The 16,576-nt window shown below is 38.5% G+C and overlaps 1 protein-coding gene across 1 annotated transcript; it reads right to left on the bottom strand.

Annotated features, from left to right (window-relative positions):
• Positions 1-139: 139 nt before the first annotated feature.
• Positions 140-13,586, bottom strand: vamp8 (vesicle-associated membrane protein 8 (endobrevin)). The gene is made up of 3 exons (XM_079689087.1): positions 13,382-13,586; positions 6,711-6,878; positions 140-2,552 (listed from the first exon to the last, which is right to left on the bottom strand). The coding sequence occupies exons 1-3, from the start codon at positions 13,394-13,396 to the stop codon at positions 2,364-2,366; spliced, it is 372 nt and encodes a 123-aa protein (XP_079545213.1). The 5' UTR covers positions 13,397-13,586; the 3' UTR covers positions 140-2,363.
• Between the last annotated feature and the right edge of the window lie 2,990 nt (positions 13,587-16,576).

Below are 16,576 nucleotides of genomic sequence, written 5' to 3'. Positions count from 1 at the left end.
GTACTTCTACTTTTACTACAGTACCAGATCAGAGTACTTCTCCCCCCTCAGTGAACATCTTGATGACCTTTCTTTTCGTTGATCCTATTGTGACTCTGTCTCCCTCTTGTGGCGGATCAACAAACAGCACGACAACAGCTCAGAGGTAAATACTATTTATTCATTTATTTCAGGACCATTAAAACCATTAAACATCACAAGTCATTAGGATAAAACCCTGCTGGTCTCAGGTCAGCTGCTGAGCAGGTCGAATCAGACAGGAATGTGATCAGGAAGGAACAGGAAGATGATCATCACTCCTTCACCCAGAGCATCACAAATACACAGCTTCCTTTAGACAATTTCCAACATGACTAATCAGAAATCACTTCATTGACTCATTGAGGTTCAGAAAAAAAGAAGAAGACATGGTGCGTAGAATAAACAGCTTCGTTAAGAACTCGTTAACACTTTGCAAATATACACAAGAGGAGAGACTGTGCTGACTATTTACAGTGTATCATTATTATGACCTTTTTAGAGAATAACTTGGTACTGCAACAGCAGGTAGAAGGGGGGGGGGGGGGGGACACAGGGTCTTTGTACTAATTGTTATAATCTTTAATTAACGTTAGAGCCTGATGCACGAAAACTGGAAGTGTGGGAACAATCAGGACTTCATTTATCTCAAAATGTTGTGTTATTTACCAATTGGGGTCATTTAAAAAAAAGTATGTTGAATATCAAGGAAAGCAACATTTACGTTCGTCCACTAATATTTAGTTTAAGGCTCCGATTTGCATTATAAGCGACTGAAAACACTAGAAATAAACCTTCTGTGTGTTTGTTGGTCTGTATGGTAAATATAAAGCTGCAGCCGGTTGCTGGTTAGCTTAGCTTAGCTTAGCTTAGCTTAGCTTAGCTTAAAGACTCAACAAACACTCATTTCAAAAATAGCTTTCTATCCAATTTGTGCAAAACCCATTGAGTTATGCCTCAGCCATGTCGCAGCGCTAAGTGACTAGATGTTGATTGGAATAATTATTTTTGAAATGTAGTATTGAGTATCAAGAGTATCGAGGGAAATATGTGCATCTCTTGTCAAAGTTACATCTACGAATGTTTGTTTGTACCACTGATGGTTTACCTTTCACATTGGGTTATTTGTTGGTCTGTACGTTTGATATGAAGCTACAGCTAGCCCCTTGTTAGATTAGCTTAGTTTAGCATAACGACTGGAAACACTAAACAATCCCCAATTACAACAAAAAAAATGGACGCTCTGAACCATAATCAGTCACAGCGTTAAGTGATATTATATTATTTGGGACTTTTTAAATTTGGTCGAGTATTAAGATAGAAGTCCAACAGGAAACTTCAAAATGTTTTTTTAAACTTGCAAACGTTGGATATTTTCTAACTTTGGTTGTTTTTTAAAATGTTTTTGACATTAGCAAATGTTTCCCCACTTATTAAAAAGGTATTTTCAAGAACTAATAAGACTCTGATGTACATTTACAGATTATGTTGAAGTGTTTTGAAACCCAACCCAGGTATATTATTAGATTTCTGTTTAAAATAACAGTTGTTTAGACGTTGACTCTGTATTATTAATATAACAAACCTCTCCTCAAACACACCACCAAGTATCTGATTGCACAAAAGTTCCTACAAATGTAAATATAACTTCTAACATGATTCCCTTTTCTAGATTGTCTGACAAGAAAAGTGACAGCAGGAATAATAATAATAACAAGCCCACAGACGGTAACATACATATCCAATATACAATTTAGCCTTCCACTGACCTAAAAATTACCGATTTGTCAGAAAACATGTTTTTTTAAACTGCATTTTTATCTTTAAAACTATACAAACTTCTCGTTGTAAAGGTGCATTTAGGGGGATTACATTCAAGACTAATAATGTCTGGTAAAAGACTGAAGAAATTCACTTTAAAAGGCGCCCTAATCTGCCCAGATTTAGACTGCTTGCCTGCTCTGTTGTGATTGGTCAACCACTTAGAGATGTCCCGCCCCTTAGCCTATCATGTAAAATGTGTTGGAGTGCTAGCCAATAGGAGCCTGAGTCTTACATAGTGATGTCATTTTGTTCTGGAATTAAACAAAGGACACTTGTTTTTAGTTTCTCACAAATTCAAAAATTAACTATAGGCTGGAATTGTGATAAACTAAATCACCAATAAACTAGAAAAGCACTGGTCTTCAAATACCATAACGAGCATGAAGCAGAAACCGTTTCCCCAGACAGCAGTTATTATTATTCTTCTTTGAGTCTATATATTACTTTTCTGTTTTACTGTAACTTGGTATGTACATTGTGCAAGAGTGTGTGTGTGTGTGTGTGTGTGTGTGTGTGTGTGTTTAGGGCTTTTTTGTGGGTATGATGATGGGTGGAAGAGGCTTTTCCCCGGTGGGAATGACCCCGGTGGAGAGGAGGACGATGATGAGCACGATGATGAGCACGACCACCACGATGACCACCACCAGCTTCACGTTCTTCCACCAGTACGTACGAGCCACTTTCACCGACGTCTGCTTGAAGTTCTGAGCCTGAGGACACACACACACAAAATGGGAATGAGTGCAGGAATGAGTCATAATAACCCCTAAGATTAATCAGCATTGTAGCACTTCTTGATCCCTTATATTGAAGTTTTCTGAATGAGTTTTTGGTCTGAACACGTCATGTTAAAGGTCTCCTATCATGCAAAACCACTTTTTCATGTCTTTTCTACATCAAATGTGTCCCCTCTGTGTAAACAGACTCTGAAAGTTTCATGAAAAAAGATTCTCTCTTTTTGTCCTGATCCATTTCTGTAAAAACCTTTTGACATCATAAGCGTTTTTCACATGGAGAAATCCCATTGGACCAGGGAGATGCTGCCTTCAGGTTCCAACACAGAAATAAGACATCCCTGTACCACTCTAATTTTACATAAGGAGTATTTTTTCCCACTGAACAATATCAGTAGATTTAACTTAATATTTCTTTAAACTTTACATGCACATGGTTTATTTATAAGTATATTCTATATAGCATTGTTAGAGGAAACAACTACGCTCGTGCTTCTCTCCAATTGAAACCTTTTTTAGTTGACATCGAAGCTACAGACTGAACATTAAACAAGACTGGTGCTTGTGTGGTGCAGGAACGAGTCGTAAAACCAGGAAATGAGTCAGCATTTTAACAAATCAATGGTTTTCTGAATGTGTTTTTGGTTGTTATCCTGAAATAAGGTCTGTGGTTAACACAAGCTGAAGATATGTCAACGTTTTGTTCTACGACATAAAATATGTCAGTAAATAACCCACTGGTGGATTTAAAAATGGAGGTTTCTAACAAGTGTTTAAATGAGACGGCTAAACGCCGTAATGCCCAACATTAGCTGCCTTTAGCTTACGGAGGTGATGTGAAGTCATGTGACCGTGCTGTAGTTCCTTTATAGCCCAACATTAGCCACCTTTAGCTTAGCGGTGGTGACGTGAAGTCATGTGACCGTGCTGTAGTTCCTTTATAGCCCAACATTAGCCTCCTTTAGCTTAGCGGTAGTGACGTGAAGTCATGTGACCGTGCTGTAGTTCCTTTATAGCCCAACATTAGCCTCCTTTAGCTTAGCGGTGGTGACGTGAAGTCATGTGACCGTGCTGTAGTTCCTTTATAGCCCAACATTAGCCACCTTTAGCTTAGCGGTGGTGACCTGAAGTCATGTGACCGTGCTGTAGTTCCTTTATAGCCCAACATTAGCCACCTTTAGCTTAGCGGTGGTGACGTGAAGTCATGTGACCGTGCTGTAGTTCCTTTATAGCCCAACATTAGCCACCTTTAGCTTAGCGGTGGTGACGTGAAGTCATGTGACCGTGCTGTAGTTTCTTTATAGCCCAACATTAGCCTCCTTTAGCTTAGCGGTGGTGACGTGAAGTCATGTGACCGTGCTGTAGTTCCTTTATAGCCCAACATTAGCCACCTTTAGCTTAGCGGTGGTTACCTGAAGTCATGTGACCGTGCTGTAGTTCCTTTATAGCCCAACATTAGCCACCTTTAGCTTAGCGGTGGTGACGTGAAGTCATGTGACCGTGCTGTAGTTCCTTTATAGCCCAACATTAGCCACCTTTAGCTTAGCGGTGGTGACGTGAAGTCATGTGATCGTGCTGTAGTTCCTTTATAGCCCAACATTAGCCACCTTTAGCTTAGCGGTGGTGACGTGAAGTCATGTGACCGTGCTGTAGTTCCTTTATAGCCCAACATTAGCCACCTTTAGCTTAGCGGTGGTGACGTGAAGTCATGTGACCGTGCTGTAGTTCCTTTATAGCCCAACATTAGCCACCATTAGCTTAGCGGTGGTGACGTGAAGTCATGTGACCGTGCTGTAGTTCCTTTATAGCCCAACATTAGCCACCTTTAGCTTAGCGGTGGTGACGTGAAGTCATGTGACCGTGCTGTAGTTCCTTTATAGCCCAACATTAGCCACCATTAGCTTAGCGGTGGTGACGTGAAGTCATGTGACCGTGCTGTAGTTCCTTTATAGCCCAACATTAGCCACCTTTAGCTTAGCGGTGGTGACGTGAAGTCATGTGACCGTGCTGTAGTTCCTTTATAGCCCAACATTAGCCACCTTTAGCTTAGCGGTGGTGACATGAAGTCATGTGACCGTGCTCTTGTTCCTTTATATAAATAAACTAAATCACCAATAAACTAGAAAAGCACTGGTCTTCAAATACCATAATGAGCATGAAGCAGAAACCGTGTCCCCAGACAGCAGTTATTATTATTCTTTGACTCTATATATTAATTTTCTATTTTACTGTAACTATGGCGTTTTGGTGGGATTGGGTGGAAGAGGCTTGTCCCCGATGGGAATGACCCGGGTGGCGAGGAGGATGATGATGAGCACGATGATGAGCACGACCACCGCGATGAGCACCACCAGCTTCACGTTCTTCCACCAGTGTGTACGATCAACTCTCTCCGATATCCGATTGAAGTGCCCAGTCTAAGGGGAGGGGGGGAGCAATGGGAATGAGTGCAGGAATGAGCCATAATAAGCCTCAAAATGTCCCCTCTGTGGAAAGAGACTCTGAAAGTTTCAGTTGATCCATTTCTATATAAACCTGTCTGAAAATGAGCTGATCAGATTTGGGCCACTTAATGATGTCATAACGTTTTTAGCATGGGGAGGGACACAAGAAATGAGTCATAATAAGCCCCAAGATGAGTCAGCATTTTAGCCCTTCTTGTGTTGTGTTTTTGGTACTTTTTTTGACATAAGCGTTTGTCACATGGAGAAATCCCATTGGACCAGGGAGATGCTGCCTTCAGGGTCCAACACAGAAATAAGACATCCCTGTACCACTCTAATTTTACACAAGGAGTATTTTTTCCCACTGAACAATATCCAATTCTAGATTTAACTTAATATTTCTTTAAACTTTACATGCACATGGTTTATTTATAAGTATATTCTATATAGCATTGTTAGAGGAAACAACTACGCTCGTGCTTCTCTCCAATTGAAGCCTTTTTTAGTTGGCATCGAAGCTACAGACTGAACATTAAACAAGACTGGTGTGTGTGTTGTCCAACTTGCCTCCACAGAATATATATTTTGGATGGATATTTTCCTTTTGTGGACATACTTTTTTTATTAGAAAGTAGGAAACATTCCCATGTCCATGTTAGTCAGGTTCAATTGAAATGTCTTTAATCTCACTAACGAACTGGTTGTACTGGTTTTCATGATTATCAATGAGGTCATCTTCATTTACAAACTCAGACACACCAGAGATGCATCGCTGCACATATGAGAATAGAGTGGTGCAGGAACGAGTCGTAAAACCAGGAAATGAGTCAGCATTTTAACAAATGAATGGTTTTCTGAATGTGTTTTTGGTTGTTATCCTGAAATAAGGTCTGTGGTTAACACAAGCTGACGAGATGTTAAAGTTTTGTTCTACGACATAAAATATGTCAGTAAATAACCCACTGGTGGATTTTAAAATGGAGGTTGCTAACAAGTGTCTAATTGAGACGACTAAACGTCATCACGCCCAACATTAGCCTCCTTTAGCTTAGCGGTGGTGACGTGAAGTCATGTGACCGTGCTGTAGTTCCTCTATAGCCCAACATTAGCCACCTTTAGCTTAGCGGTGGTGACGTGAAGTCAAGTGACCGTGCTGTAGTTCCTTTATAGCCCAACATTAGCCACCTTTAGCTTAGCGGTGGTGACGTGAAGTCAAGTGACCGTGCTGTAGTTCCTTTATAGCCCAACATTAGCCAACTTTTGCTTAGCGGTGGTGACGTGGAGTCATGTGACCAGGCTGTAGTTCCTCTATAGTCCAACATTAGCCGCCTTTAGCTTAGCGGTAGCACAAACGTTAAGACCACTATTTAGCATTTAGTAACTTTTGTCTTCCTCTCTCTTTCTGCAGTGCCTCGAAGGAAACCACAAAGAAAGGCAACATGAAGAGAGAGAACAAGGCGTATTCCTACAAGGAGCAGATCATCGAGCTGGAGTTACAGGCGGTAAAGTCACTAACCATCATCTTTGTTTTTTTAGATATTAATCAGTTTTAATTGAAGCATTCTTAGTCTGTTATTCGCTAGAAGGTTAGCTTTTTACCTCAGAAATCATAAAGTGGTGTTAATAAGTGGAGATTATCCTGCTGAACTGAACGTGTCAGCATCATAATATATCTGTCTCATGACCTTACCCCATGCTGGAGGTCCTCAGATTTCCCCATCAGGTCGTCCAGCCTCTCCCCCCGGGCGAGGATGCGGTCCACGTTCTGCGTCATGATGTCTTTCACCCCGTCCACCTGCTCCTTCAGGATCTGAACCTTGTCTTTGGGCTCCGGCGCCGCCTCGGCTCCTCCTCGCTCCTGGGACCGCACAGAAAAAGAAAAGTAATTCAATGTGTTGAGGAAAGGAGCATTACACATGGGAGCGGCAGTGGATTCTTTTAAAAAGGCCTAAAAATGCATCTTTTTAGAATAGCCCTTTAATAGATCTTTAAGACCCCACTTGTTGCCATGGCGGCGTAAATGTCACTGCTTTCATTTTGTCGTTGCATTCGTTTTTGTTTCAACCATTTTACTCTGTAGCACTTTGAGTTTTGTTTACTCAAATTAAAAGTGCGCTTGTAAATAAAATGGATTATTATTATTATTATAATAAAATGTATGGTGTAGGGCTAAAACTACTTTAAAAACAATAATTAAAAAATACGTTAAGCTGTCAAAAGTTTGTTTTATTGGATTCATTTACAGTAAGTGGAATGTGATATGGGCTAAAACTACAGAATGTTTCCATTTTCAATTAATATTCAATTATGAATCAATAGATTTGATTGTTTAGTCTGTAAATGTCTTGTTTTGACAGTCCAAGGATATTCACTTAGGTATTATGTAAAACAGAAAGAAAGAAGGATATCTCAATTTCTGAGATTTATAAACAGCATTTTCTGAAATATTTGCATGAAAAATACCAATAAATGGATTATTAAAATAGTTGTAGCTTATAAAAAACACCAAAAATACAATTTAAACTTATGAAATATGACCAGGTTACTCAATATAATCCTCAGATCTTATTTATAGCAGTTTCTTGAAGGAGCTATTTAATTTGTACTGAACTAGACCTGCCAGTTTCTCCAAAAGAATTCCCAAAAAAAGTTCTTTATTTAAAATGTTGTTTTGAAGAGATGTACTTAGTGTACAACTCTTCCGAAAAGAAACTTAGCATGTAACACAAATAATGAATAATCACATATATAAAGCGTAATCAACTTCTATCAAAACGACACAATCGACTTTAAAGCCCTTTTCCCACCGAACCGGTTCCAGGGCTTTTTTTTTTTATTCTTGCAAACTACTGCACTCGCACAAAAGTATATTTTTTTATGTCTTCAGTTTATTGCGTTATTGAAGGAGACTTCAGATTTCCATTGACAAACCAAGCTGAAGCTGTTGTGTAAATAACAATAAAGCCTTTAAGTCTTTTAAATGGAGGCGTGTGGCGCAGTGGATAGAGCCATGGTGTTGGGATCAGGTTCAAACCCCACTGCAGTCAGCATGTCGTTGTGTCCCTGAAACACTTCACCCCAAATTGCTCCTGTGGGGATTGTCCACAGTATTGAGTATGCAAGTCCCTTTGGATAAAAGCATCTAACAAGTGACATGTAATGTAACCTTTGAATCATGAGCTACAGAAACGTGAGAAAACATAGGATAACTTTGCCTAAGAAAATGTCTCAAAATCGTAAATAAAATCCACATTTGTTTATTATTTCTGCAACTTATTGTAGGAGATGAAGGAGTCTGGATCTTTGCACGTTTATTACGCTGTAGCTTTTGTAAGAATAACATTCCTTTTTGTCCATGTTGAGTAATAGGAGGCAGCCATTTCCCATGAGGCAACAGGGCTGTAAACACAACGGTCTCCAGGAAACAGAGCAGGTTTTGTTGAGTCACCTGATGTCTCCTTGCTCTCCTGTTACCTCCTCTACTCTGCTCTACTCTGCTCCTTTCATGAACTTACAGCGGCCATTCCCCCTGCAGTGTGTTATATAGGTTTTAGTGCATGTCAATGGTCTGCAGAGGCTAAAATGCCTCCTTTGTTTACTTCCATAACATACTGACATCACTGTTTAACACTCACGCTTCTATTGGCTAGCGCTCAACATTGTAATTGACAGGCTAAGGGGCGGGACATCTCTAAGCGGTTGACCAATCACAACAGAGCCGACCAGCTAACCAATCAGAGCAGCTCTGGTTTCAGACAGAGGGTGAAAAGAGGTGCTGCAGCACAGACAGTATGAGAACAATAAAGAGCTTTTTGAACATTAAAGCATGAAGACATGTAGAGACACTACATACTGATATACACCTGAACATCAGCAGGAGAGGACTCTTTAAAGTAGAGACACTACATACTGATATACACCTGAACATCAGCAGGAGAGGACTCTTTAAAGTAGAGACACTACATACTGATATACACCTGATCATCAGCAGGAGAGGACTCTTTAAAGTAGAGACACTACATACTGATATACACCTGATCATCAGCAGGAGAGGACTCTTTAAAGTAGAGACACCACATACTGATATCCACCTGAACATCAGCAGGAGAGGACTCTTTAAAGTAGAGACACTACACACTGATATACACCTGAACATCAGCAGGAGAGGACTCTTTAAAGTAGAGACACTACATACTGATATACACCTGATCATCAGCAGGAGAGGACTCTTTAAAGTAGAGACACTACATACTGATATACACCTGATCATCAGCAGGAGAGGACTCTTTAAAGTAGAGACACTACATACTGATATACACCTGAACATCAGCAGAAGAGGACTCTTTAAAGTAGAGACACTACATACTGATATACACCTGAACATCAGCAGGAGAGGACTCTTTAAAGTAGAGACACTACATACTGATATACACCTGAACATCAGCAGGAGAGGACTCTTTAAAGTAGAGACACTACATACTGATATACACCTGAACATCAGCAGGAGAGGACTCTTTAAAGTAGAGACACTACATACTGATATACACCTGAACATCAGCAGGAGAGGACTCTTTAAAGTAGAGACACTACATACTGATATACACCTGAACATCAGCAGGAGAGGACTCTTTAAAGTAGAGACACTACATACTGATATACACCTGAACATCAGCAGAAGAGGACTCTTTAAAGTAGAGACACTACATACTGATATACACCTGAACATCAACAGGAGAGGACTCTTTAAAGTAGAGACACTACATACTGATATACACCTGAACATCAGCAGGAGAGGACTCTTTAAAGTAGAGACACTACATACTGATATACACCTGAACATGTCCTCTTTAAGTCCTCTTTTAACTTAGAAATGTACTATTAAGTATTCTCACTTTTATACACTAAATATGTAAATTCACACGGAAAAAAGCCAGACATTTAATCTACTAATTAATGCAGCTTTATTTTAAACGAGGCTTATTCTCTCCCTCCTTTAAAGTTTAGTGAACTACTGAGTGGCTGACAGATATCAAGTATCAACTCTCAGAAAGAGGAAGAAGACAGAAACATTTTTTTAAAGTTCCTGCATCGACGGCTACTTTTCAAATACTTGAACTTGCTGTGCATAGAAACGTCTTCCAGTAAACCTAATGATGGTTAAATCAACTTGTAAATATGCTTAAAGGAATCGGGATAAAGAGCTCTCTGAGATGTGAATCGACTCCAAGTCATTTGAATGCAGTTGTAAATGCAAAGCGTGGATCACTTTAAACCCTCACCGCTCCGGTCCTTATCGAGTCAAATGTGCAACAGCAGGCAGTTAGATTTGACACTGATTATGTAAAACAACACTCGTATATTCTGCAGGGTTCATCCCTTCCTCTCTGAGTCAGTGTAGCGTACATTAAAAAAGGGGTTTTCTAGACTTTTAATGTTTCAAAACACCAGAAATCACTATTTTTAAAGCAGAAGTCTGCATGTTAAAACCAACAGACGAACACTGGACAAGCTTCTGTTAGATGTGTAAGGATACACGTTAAACTTAGCTGTATGGCTGCAACCAACAATGACTTCCTGCCATTACCAATTTAATCAAATGCAAACTATTATTGTGAAAGATCCATTAATGTTAGGTTTATAAAATGTCAGGAAATTGAGAAAAATGTGTTTATTTGTCAGAGCAAAACTATAGATGATAACTTGAACTGATATACAAATTAGAAATAGTAGCATATCTCGTTATTGTAGAAGCTGGATGTTTCAAAACCTCAGAAATCACTATTTTTAAAGCCAAGTTTTGCACTTTGTTAGATTGTTTTAGGTGCGAGTTAGACACATCGAGTTGTTATTAGCACGATATACGGCTGCGATCAACAATTATTAAATATAGTTTCGTGTGGAAATTAGAATGTTGAGTAATCGATTAATCATGTAGTAAATGTCTCGTTTGGTCTTCAAGTGCAAAAACGAACTAGATATTCAATTCAAAATTATATAAAAACTAAGAAAAGCAGCAAATCTCCTCATTTTGGAAACTAAAAATATAATTTTCTGTTCATTTTGGATTTAAAGTTTGAACAGAGTTGGCATTTATTTTCTGCAGATCGATTTATAAATGATTTGACTCATCAATGCAGCTCTACAGTAAGGAAGCACATGATATATATATATATATATATATATATATATATATATATATATATATATATATATATATATATATATATAAATAAACACACTACATACTGATATACACCTGAACATCAGCAGGAGAGGACTCTTTAAAGTAGAGACACTACATACTGATATACACCTGAACATCAGCAGGAGAGGACTCTTTAAAGTAGAGACACTACATACTGATATACACCTGAACATCAGCAGGAGAGGACTCTTTAAAGTAGACACTACATACTGATATACACCTGAACATCAGCAGGAGAGGACTCTTTAAAGTAGAGACACTACATACTGATATACACCCTAACATCAGCAGGAGAGGACTCTTTAAAGTAGACACTACATACTGATATACACCTGAACATCAGCAGGAGAGGACTCTTTAAAGTAGAGACACTACATACTGATATACACCTGAACATCAGCAGGAGAGGACTCTTTAAAGTAGAGACACTACATACTGATATACACCCTAACATCAGCAGGAGAGGACTCTTTAAAGTAGACACTACATACTGATATACACCTGAACATCAGCAGGAGAGGACTCTTTAAAGTAGAGACACTACATACTGATATACACCTGAACATCAGCAGGAGAGGACTCTTTAAAGTAGAGACACTAAATACTGATATACACCTGAACATCAGCAGGAGAGGACTCTTTAAAGTAGAGACACTACACACTGATATACACCTGAACATCAGCAGGAGAGGACTCTTTAAAGTAGAGACACTACATACTGATATACATCTGAACATCAGCAGGAGAGAACTCTTTAAAGTAGAGACACTACATGCTGATTTACAAGTTTGAGACAACTACAGCTGTATTAGACATTTAGAAATCTATAATAATTCTATGATTTATTTGAGGTATTATATAAGTGTAACATGACTACATTTAATAACATGACAACTTTTAGAAATGCCTTTCTTAGCTCAGTTTTATACCAAATATTAGCCGGGGTATCAAAGTAGCTCAGGAGGTAAAAGTTTGAATATTACCCCCAAAAAGTGCATTTCAGAGGAGAATTGATCGTCTTTTACCTGTGATTTATTGATTAGATGAAACATAATTAGCTATATTAAACTACCTTAACAACATTAAGAACCCGGCTAATATGTGGCAGTGGCTCAGTCAGTAGGGGATTGGACTGTGCGCTGTAGGGTCGCCGGTTCAAGTCCCAGACCAGACCTAAAAATGGAGTGTGGACTGCTACTTGGAGAGGTCCCAGTGTACCTCCTGCCCTGCCGTGGTGCCCTTGAGCAAGGTACCAGACTTCCCCCTTCCCCCCTCACTCCCCAGGTGCTGTACAATAGCTGCCTCTCCTACTACTAGACTCCTGGTACTAGGATGGTTAAAAGCAGAGAACACATGTCACTGTGTGCTCTGCATCTGTGACCATTAAAGAGGGGTTCATCCTTCCAATTCTATCTATCTATCTATCTATCTATGAAACTCAGCTAAGAGAGGCATTTTTTTTAAAGTTGTCATGTGATGTATGACTTAAATATAACCCTGAGATCAATTTAAAATAATAATATAACTTCAAAGTTAACTATCAAACTAGCTCAGGAGGTAAAAGTAGGAATTTGACCCCCAAAAAGTGCATTTGAGAGGGAAATGTGGCACTTTTTACCACTATATAGTATGTAGTTAAAACTCTTTATTTAATTGTTTAATTTTTATCTTGCACTGTTTGATTCTAACTTTTTTTGAAATGCAACTTTTATATTATTCCTATTTATGTTTATTTAATTGTTTTATCTTGTACCTTATCATTAATGTCTATTTCTTTCCTGCACTATTTTATTTAGTATATTTACAGACAACAACCAGTGAAGAAAGTGTTTTAAAATATGCGGGAAACCACCATTAGTATCACTTAATTAGCTCAATAAAAAGATGCCAATTAATTAAAACCGAGTAAAATAAGTTATTTTAAGATTTTGGCCTAAATTAATTCACAATAAAACCTGTATTTCCACTAAAGAGTGTTTGGTTTCTACAGAAATAAAAGGGACTTTCTCTCAATCAACGCTAAGTTAAAACACACACTTATTAAACTAACTTTATGACATGATTTAAAGTTATTTTATCCATACAATCCACCTGTTGAGTGTCGTTAAACACGGTGACGGTGAAGAAACAAACAATCTTCCGCCATTATCACCTACCGGATCAATGTCCATGTTGGTGGAAATAGTCCCGATTGAGCCCCAAAAGGTGGATGAAGTTGATTCAAAGTAGTTGTTGTTGTTTGCAAGTTTTATTCAACTCTTTTTTTAGTTGTTTACAGAGTTTTATGCTCCAACAACAGCGAGCGTTTCCTCTTCTGTCTGACTTCCTGGTTGCTTTTTTCCCCCTCCTTTCAAAGTAAATTCCTCCGCGTCATGTGTAAAGCGGCCAATAACGTAGGGACTACTTCTTGATTTTCAAAACAAAGCAGGTCTAAAAGTCATGCTGTGTTTTATTGTCGTTTGGAAAATTATATATAATCCTTAAAAATGTCAGAAACAAAGCCACCTTTCCTAGACTTTATACAATAACACATGAAGAGTGATACGACTACAATTACCCCAAATTAAATGGTTTGCTGTACGATCCAATTCATTCCATAAAAACAGAAAGCAGCCTCCCCAGGTTTATTATGTAATACTTTCAGCTTCTTCTAAAACAAATGCATTGGAGCATCTGAGTGTCTTTGTAATAAAATGAAAGGCTGTATTTGATGTGTGTAGGGGACAGGTTATGTAAAGCCGTGTAAATCATTAAAAGCACTTTAAGATCAATTTTGAGACACCGATAACCAGTTCAGTGATTCCAGCACATGGTGTACTTCTACTCCACTACATGTATTTAATCCCTTTAGTTACTTCTCAGATGTGGATGAATGATGTGAAATATGATCAAGTGTTAAATCAGACTTTAGTTCCACCTGGAGTAAATCCACAAGCTACCCTGCAGTATACAAAGTCATTCAAACTAGCTGCACCTTTACCAGCTTTGAGAACACTTTCATGATCAATCATTATAAAACATATCATATATATTATTCTGAAATGGACCAATCTGCACAACGACTACTTTTACTGTCGCTACTTTCACTATATTTTGATGATAATACTTTTCTACTTTTACTTGAGGAACATTTTGAATGCAGGACTTTTACTGTAGCAGAGTATTCCTACACTCTGGTACTTCTACTTTTACTCAAGTACAAGATCTGAGTACTTCTACTTTTACTCAAGAACAAGATCTGAGTACTTCTACTTTTACTCAAGAACAAGATCTGAGTACTTCTACTTTTACTTCTACTCAAGTACAAGATCTGAGTACTTCTACTTTTACTCAAGTACAAGACCTGAGTACTTCTACTTTTACTCAAGAACAAGATCTGAGTACTTCTACTTTTACTCAAGTACAAGATCTGAGTACTTCTACTTTTACTCAAGTACAAGATCTGAGTACTTCTACTTTTACTCAAGTACAAGATCTGAGTACTTCTACTTTTACTCAAGTACAAGATCTGAGTACTTCTACTTTAACTCAAGTACAAGATCTGAGTACTTCTACTTTTACTCAAGTACAACATCTGAGTACTTCTACTTTTTACTCAAGTACAAGATCTGAGTACTTCTACTTTTACTCAAGTACAAGACCTGAGTACTTCCACTTTTACTCAATTACAGGATCTGAGTACTTCTACTTTTACTCAAGTACAAGATCTGAGTACTTCTACTTTTAATCAAGTACAAGACCTGAGTACTTCCACTTTTACTCAAGTACAACATCTGAGTACTTCTACTTTTACTCAAGTACAAGATCTGAGTACTTCTACTTTTAATCAAGAACAAGATCTGAGTACTTCTACTTTTAATCAAGAACAAGATCTGAGTACTTCTACTTTTTTATTTGCTTTTTATTCATTCTACCGTGTTGTGTAATGTTTTTATACTGTTCATGCTCACTGCTTGTAGCACTTCGGGAGTTGAAGTCAAATATGAAGTGCTTTATGAATGAAACCCATTTATTATTATTATTATTACTCAAGTACAAGATCTGAGTACTTCTACTTTTACTCAAGTACAAGATCTGAGTACTTCTACTTTTACTCAAGTACAAGATCTGAGTACTTCTACTTTTACTCAAGTACAAGATCTGAGTACTTCTACTTTTACTCAAGTACAAGATCTGAGTACTTCTACTTTTACTCATCTGCATAATGAGTAGGCTACTTTTAGTACTTTCTTTTGAAGCCAAAACGTTTGTACCTTTACTTGAGTAACATTTTGAATGCAAGACTTTTACTGCAACAGAGTATTTGTTCTTCTTTGTATTGCCAACTTGATTTAAATCTACTTCTTTCACCCCGAAATGACTGTATCTCTAGCTAAAGGTTAGATAAGTGTTTAATTTTGCTCCTCCCTGCAGATCTGCTCCGTCACAGCTGCACCGACCGGTTTCTCCTCCATCAGCAGGGCAGAGCGACACTGATACTGAGTCAGACGACTGCTGGGAATCACAAGCAGCTAAAAATAACCCTCTATGAGTCTGCTACAACAACAACAAGTATTTGAAAATGTAAGAAAACACTTTATCTATCAAGGTTAAACAACGTCTGAAATAATACGGCATTGATTAAAGGAGCCATTTGAGAGACATGTTAAACGGTTGATTTTATTATCATGACAAAATGTTTAGCTTAGCGGTGGTGACGTGAAGTCATGTGACCGTGCTGTAGTTCCTTTATAGCCCAACATTAGCCACCTTTAGTTTAGCGGTGGTGACCTGAAGTCATGTGACCGTGCTGTAGTTCCTTTATAGCCCAACATTAGCCACCTTTAGCTTAGCGGTGGTGACGTGAAGTCATGTGACCTTGCTGTAGTTCCTCTATAGCCCAACATTAGCCACCTTTAGCTTAGCGGTGGTGACGTGAAGTCATGTGACCGTGCTGTAGTTCCTTTATAGCCAAACATTAGCCACCTTTAGCTTAGCGGTGGTGACGTGAAGTCATGTGACCGTGCTGTAGTTCCTTTATAGCCCAACATTAGCCACCTTTAGCTTAGCGGTGGTGAAGTCATGTGACCGTGCTGTAGTTCCTTTATAGCCCAACATTAGCCACCTTTAGCTTAGCGGTAGTGACGTGAAGTCATGTGACCGTGCTGTAGTTCCTTTATAGCCAAACATTAGCCACCTTTAGCTTAGCGGTGGTGACGTGAAGTCATGTGACCGTGCTGTAGTTCCTTTATAGCCCAACATTAGCCACCTTTAGCTTAGCGTGGTGACCTGAAGTATTTTCTTTGTAGGCACAAAGAACAGATACAAATTATATATAATCCTCAAATTTTAAAGCATTTAAACATGAAGTA

This window comes from Notothenia rossii (assembly GCF_949606895.1).
Source record: "Notothenia rossii genome assembly, chromosome: 6".
Classification (NCBI taxonomy): domain Eukaryota; kingdom Metazoa; phylum Chordata; class Actinopteri; order Perciformes; family Nototheniidae; genus Notothenia; species Notothenia rossii.
The sequence above is the reverse complement of the archived record's forward strand: the minus strand, read 5'-3'. Positions and strand labels throughout refer to the sequence as shown.

Excerpts from the sequence above, each read along its gene's own strand:
- vamp8 (XM_079689087.1), bottom strand. Across the intron at positions 2,553-6,710 it reads CTGAGGACCTCCAGCATGGG|GCTCAGAACTTCAAGCAGAC; the intron begins GTAAGGTCATGA and ends GTGTGTCCTCAG.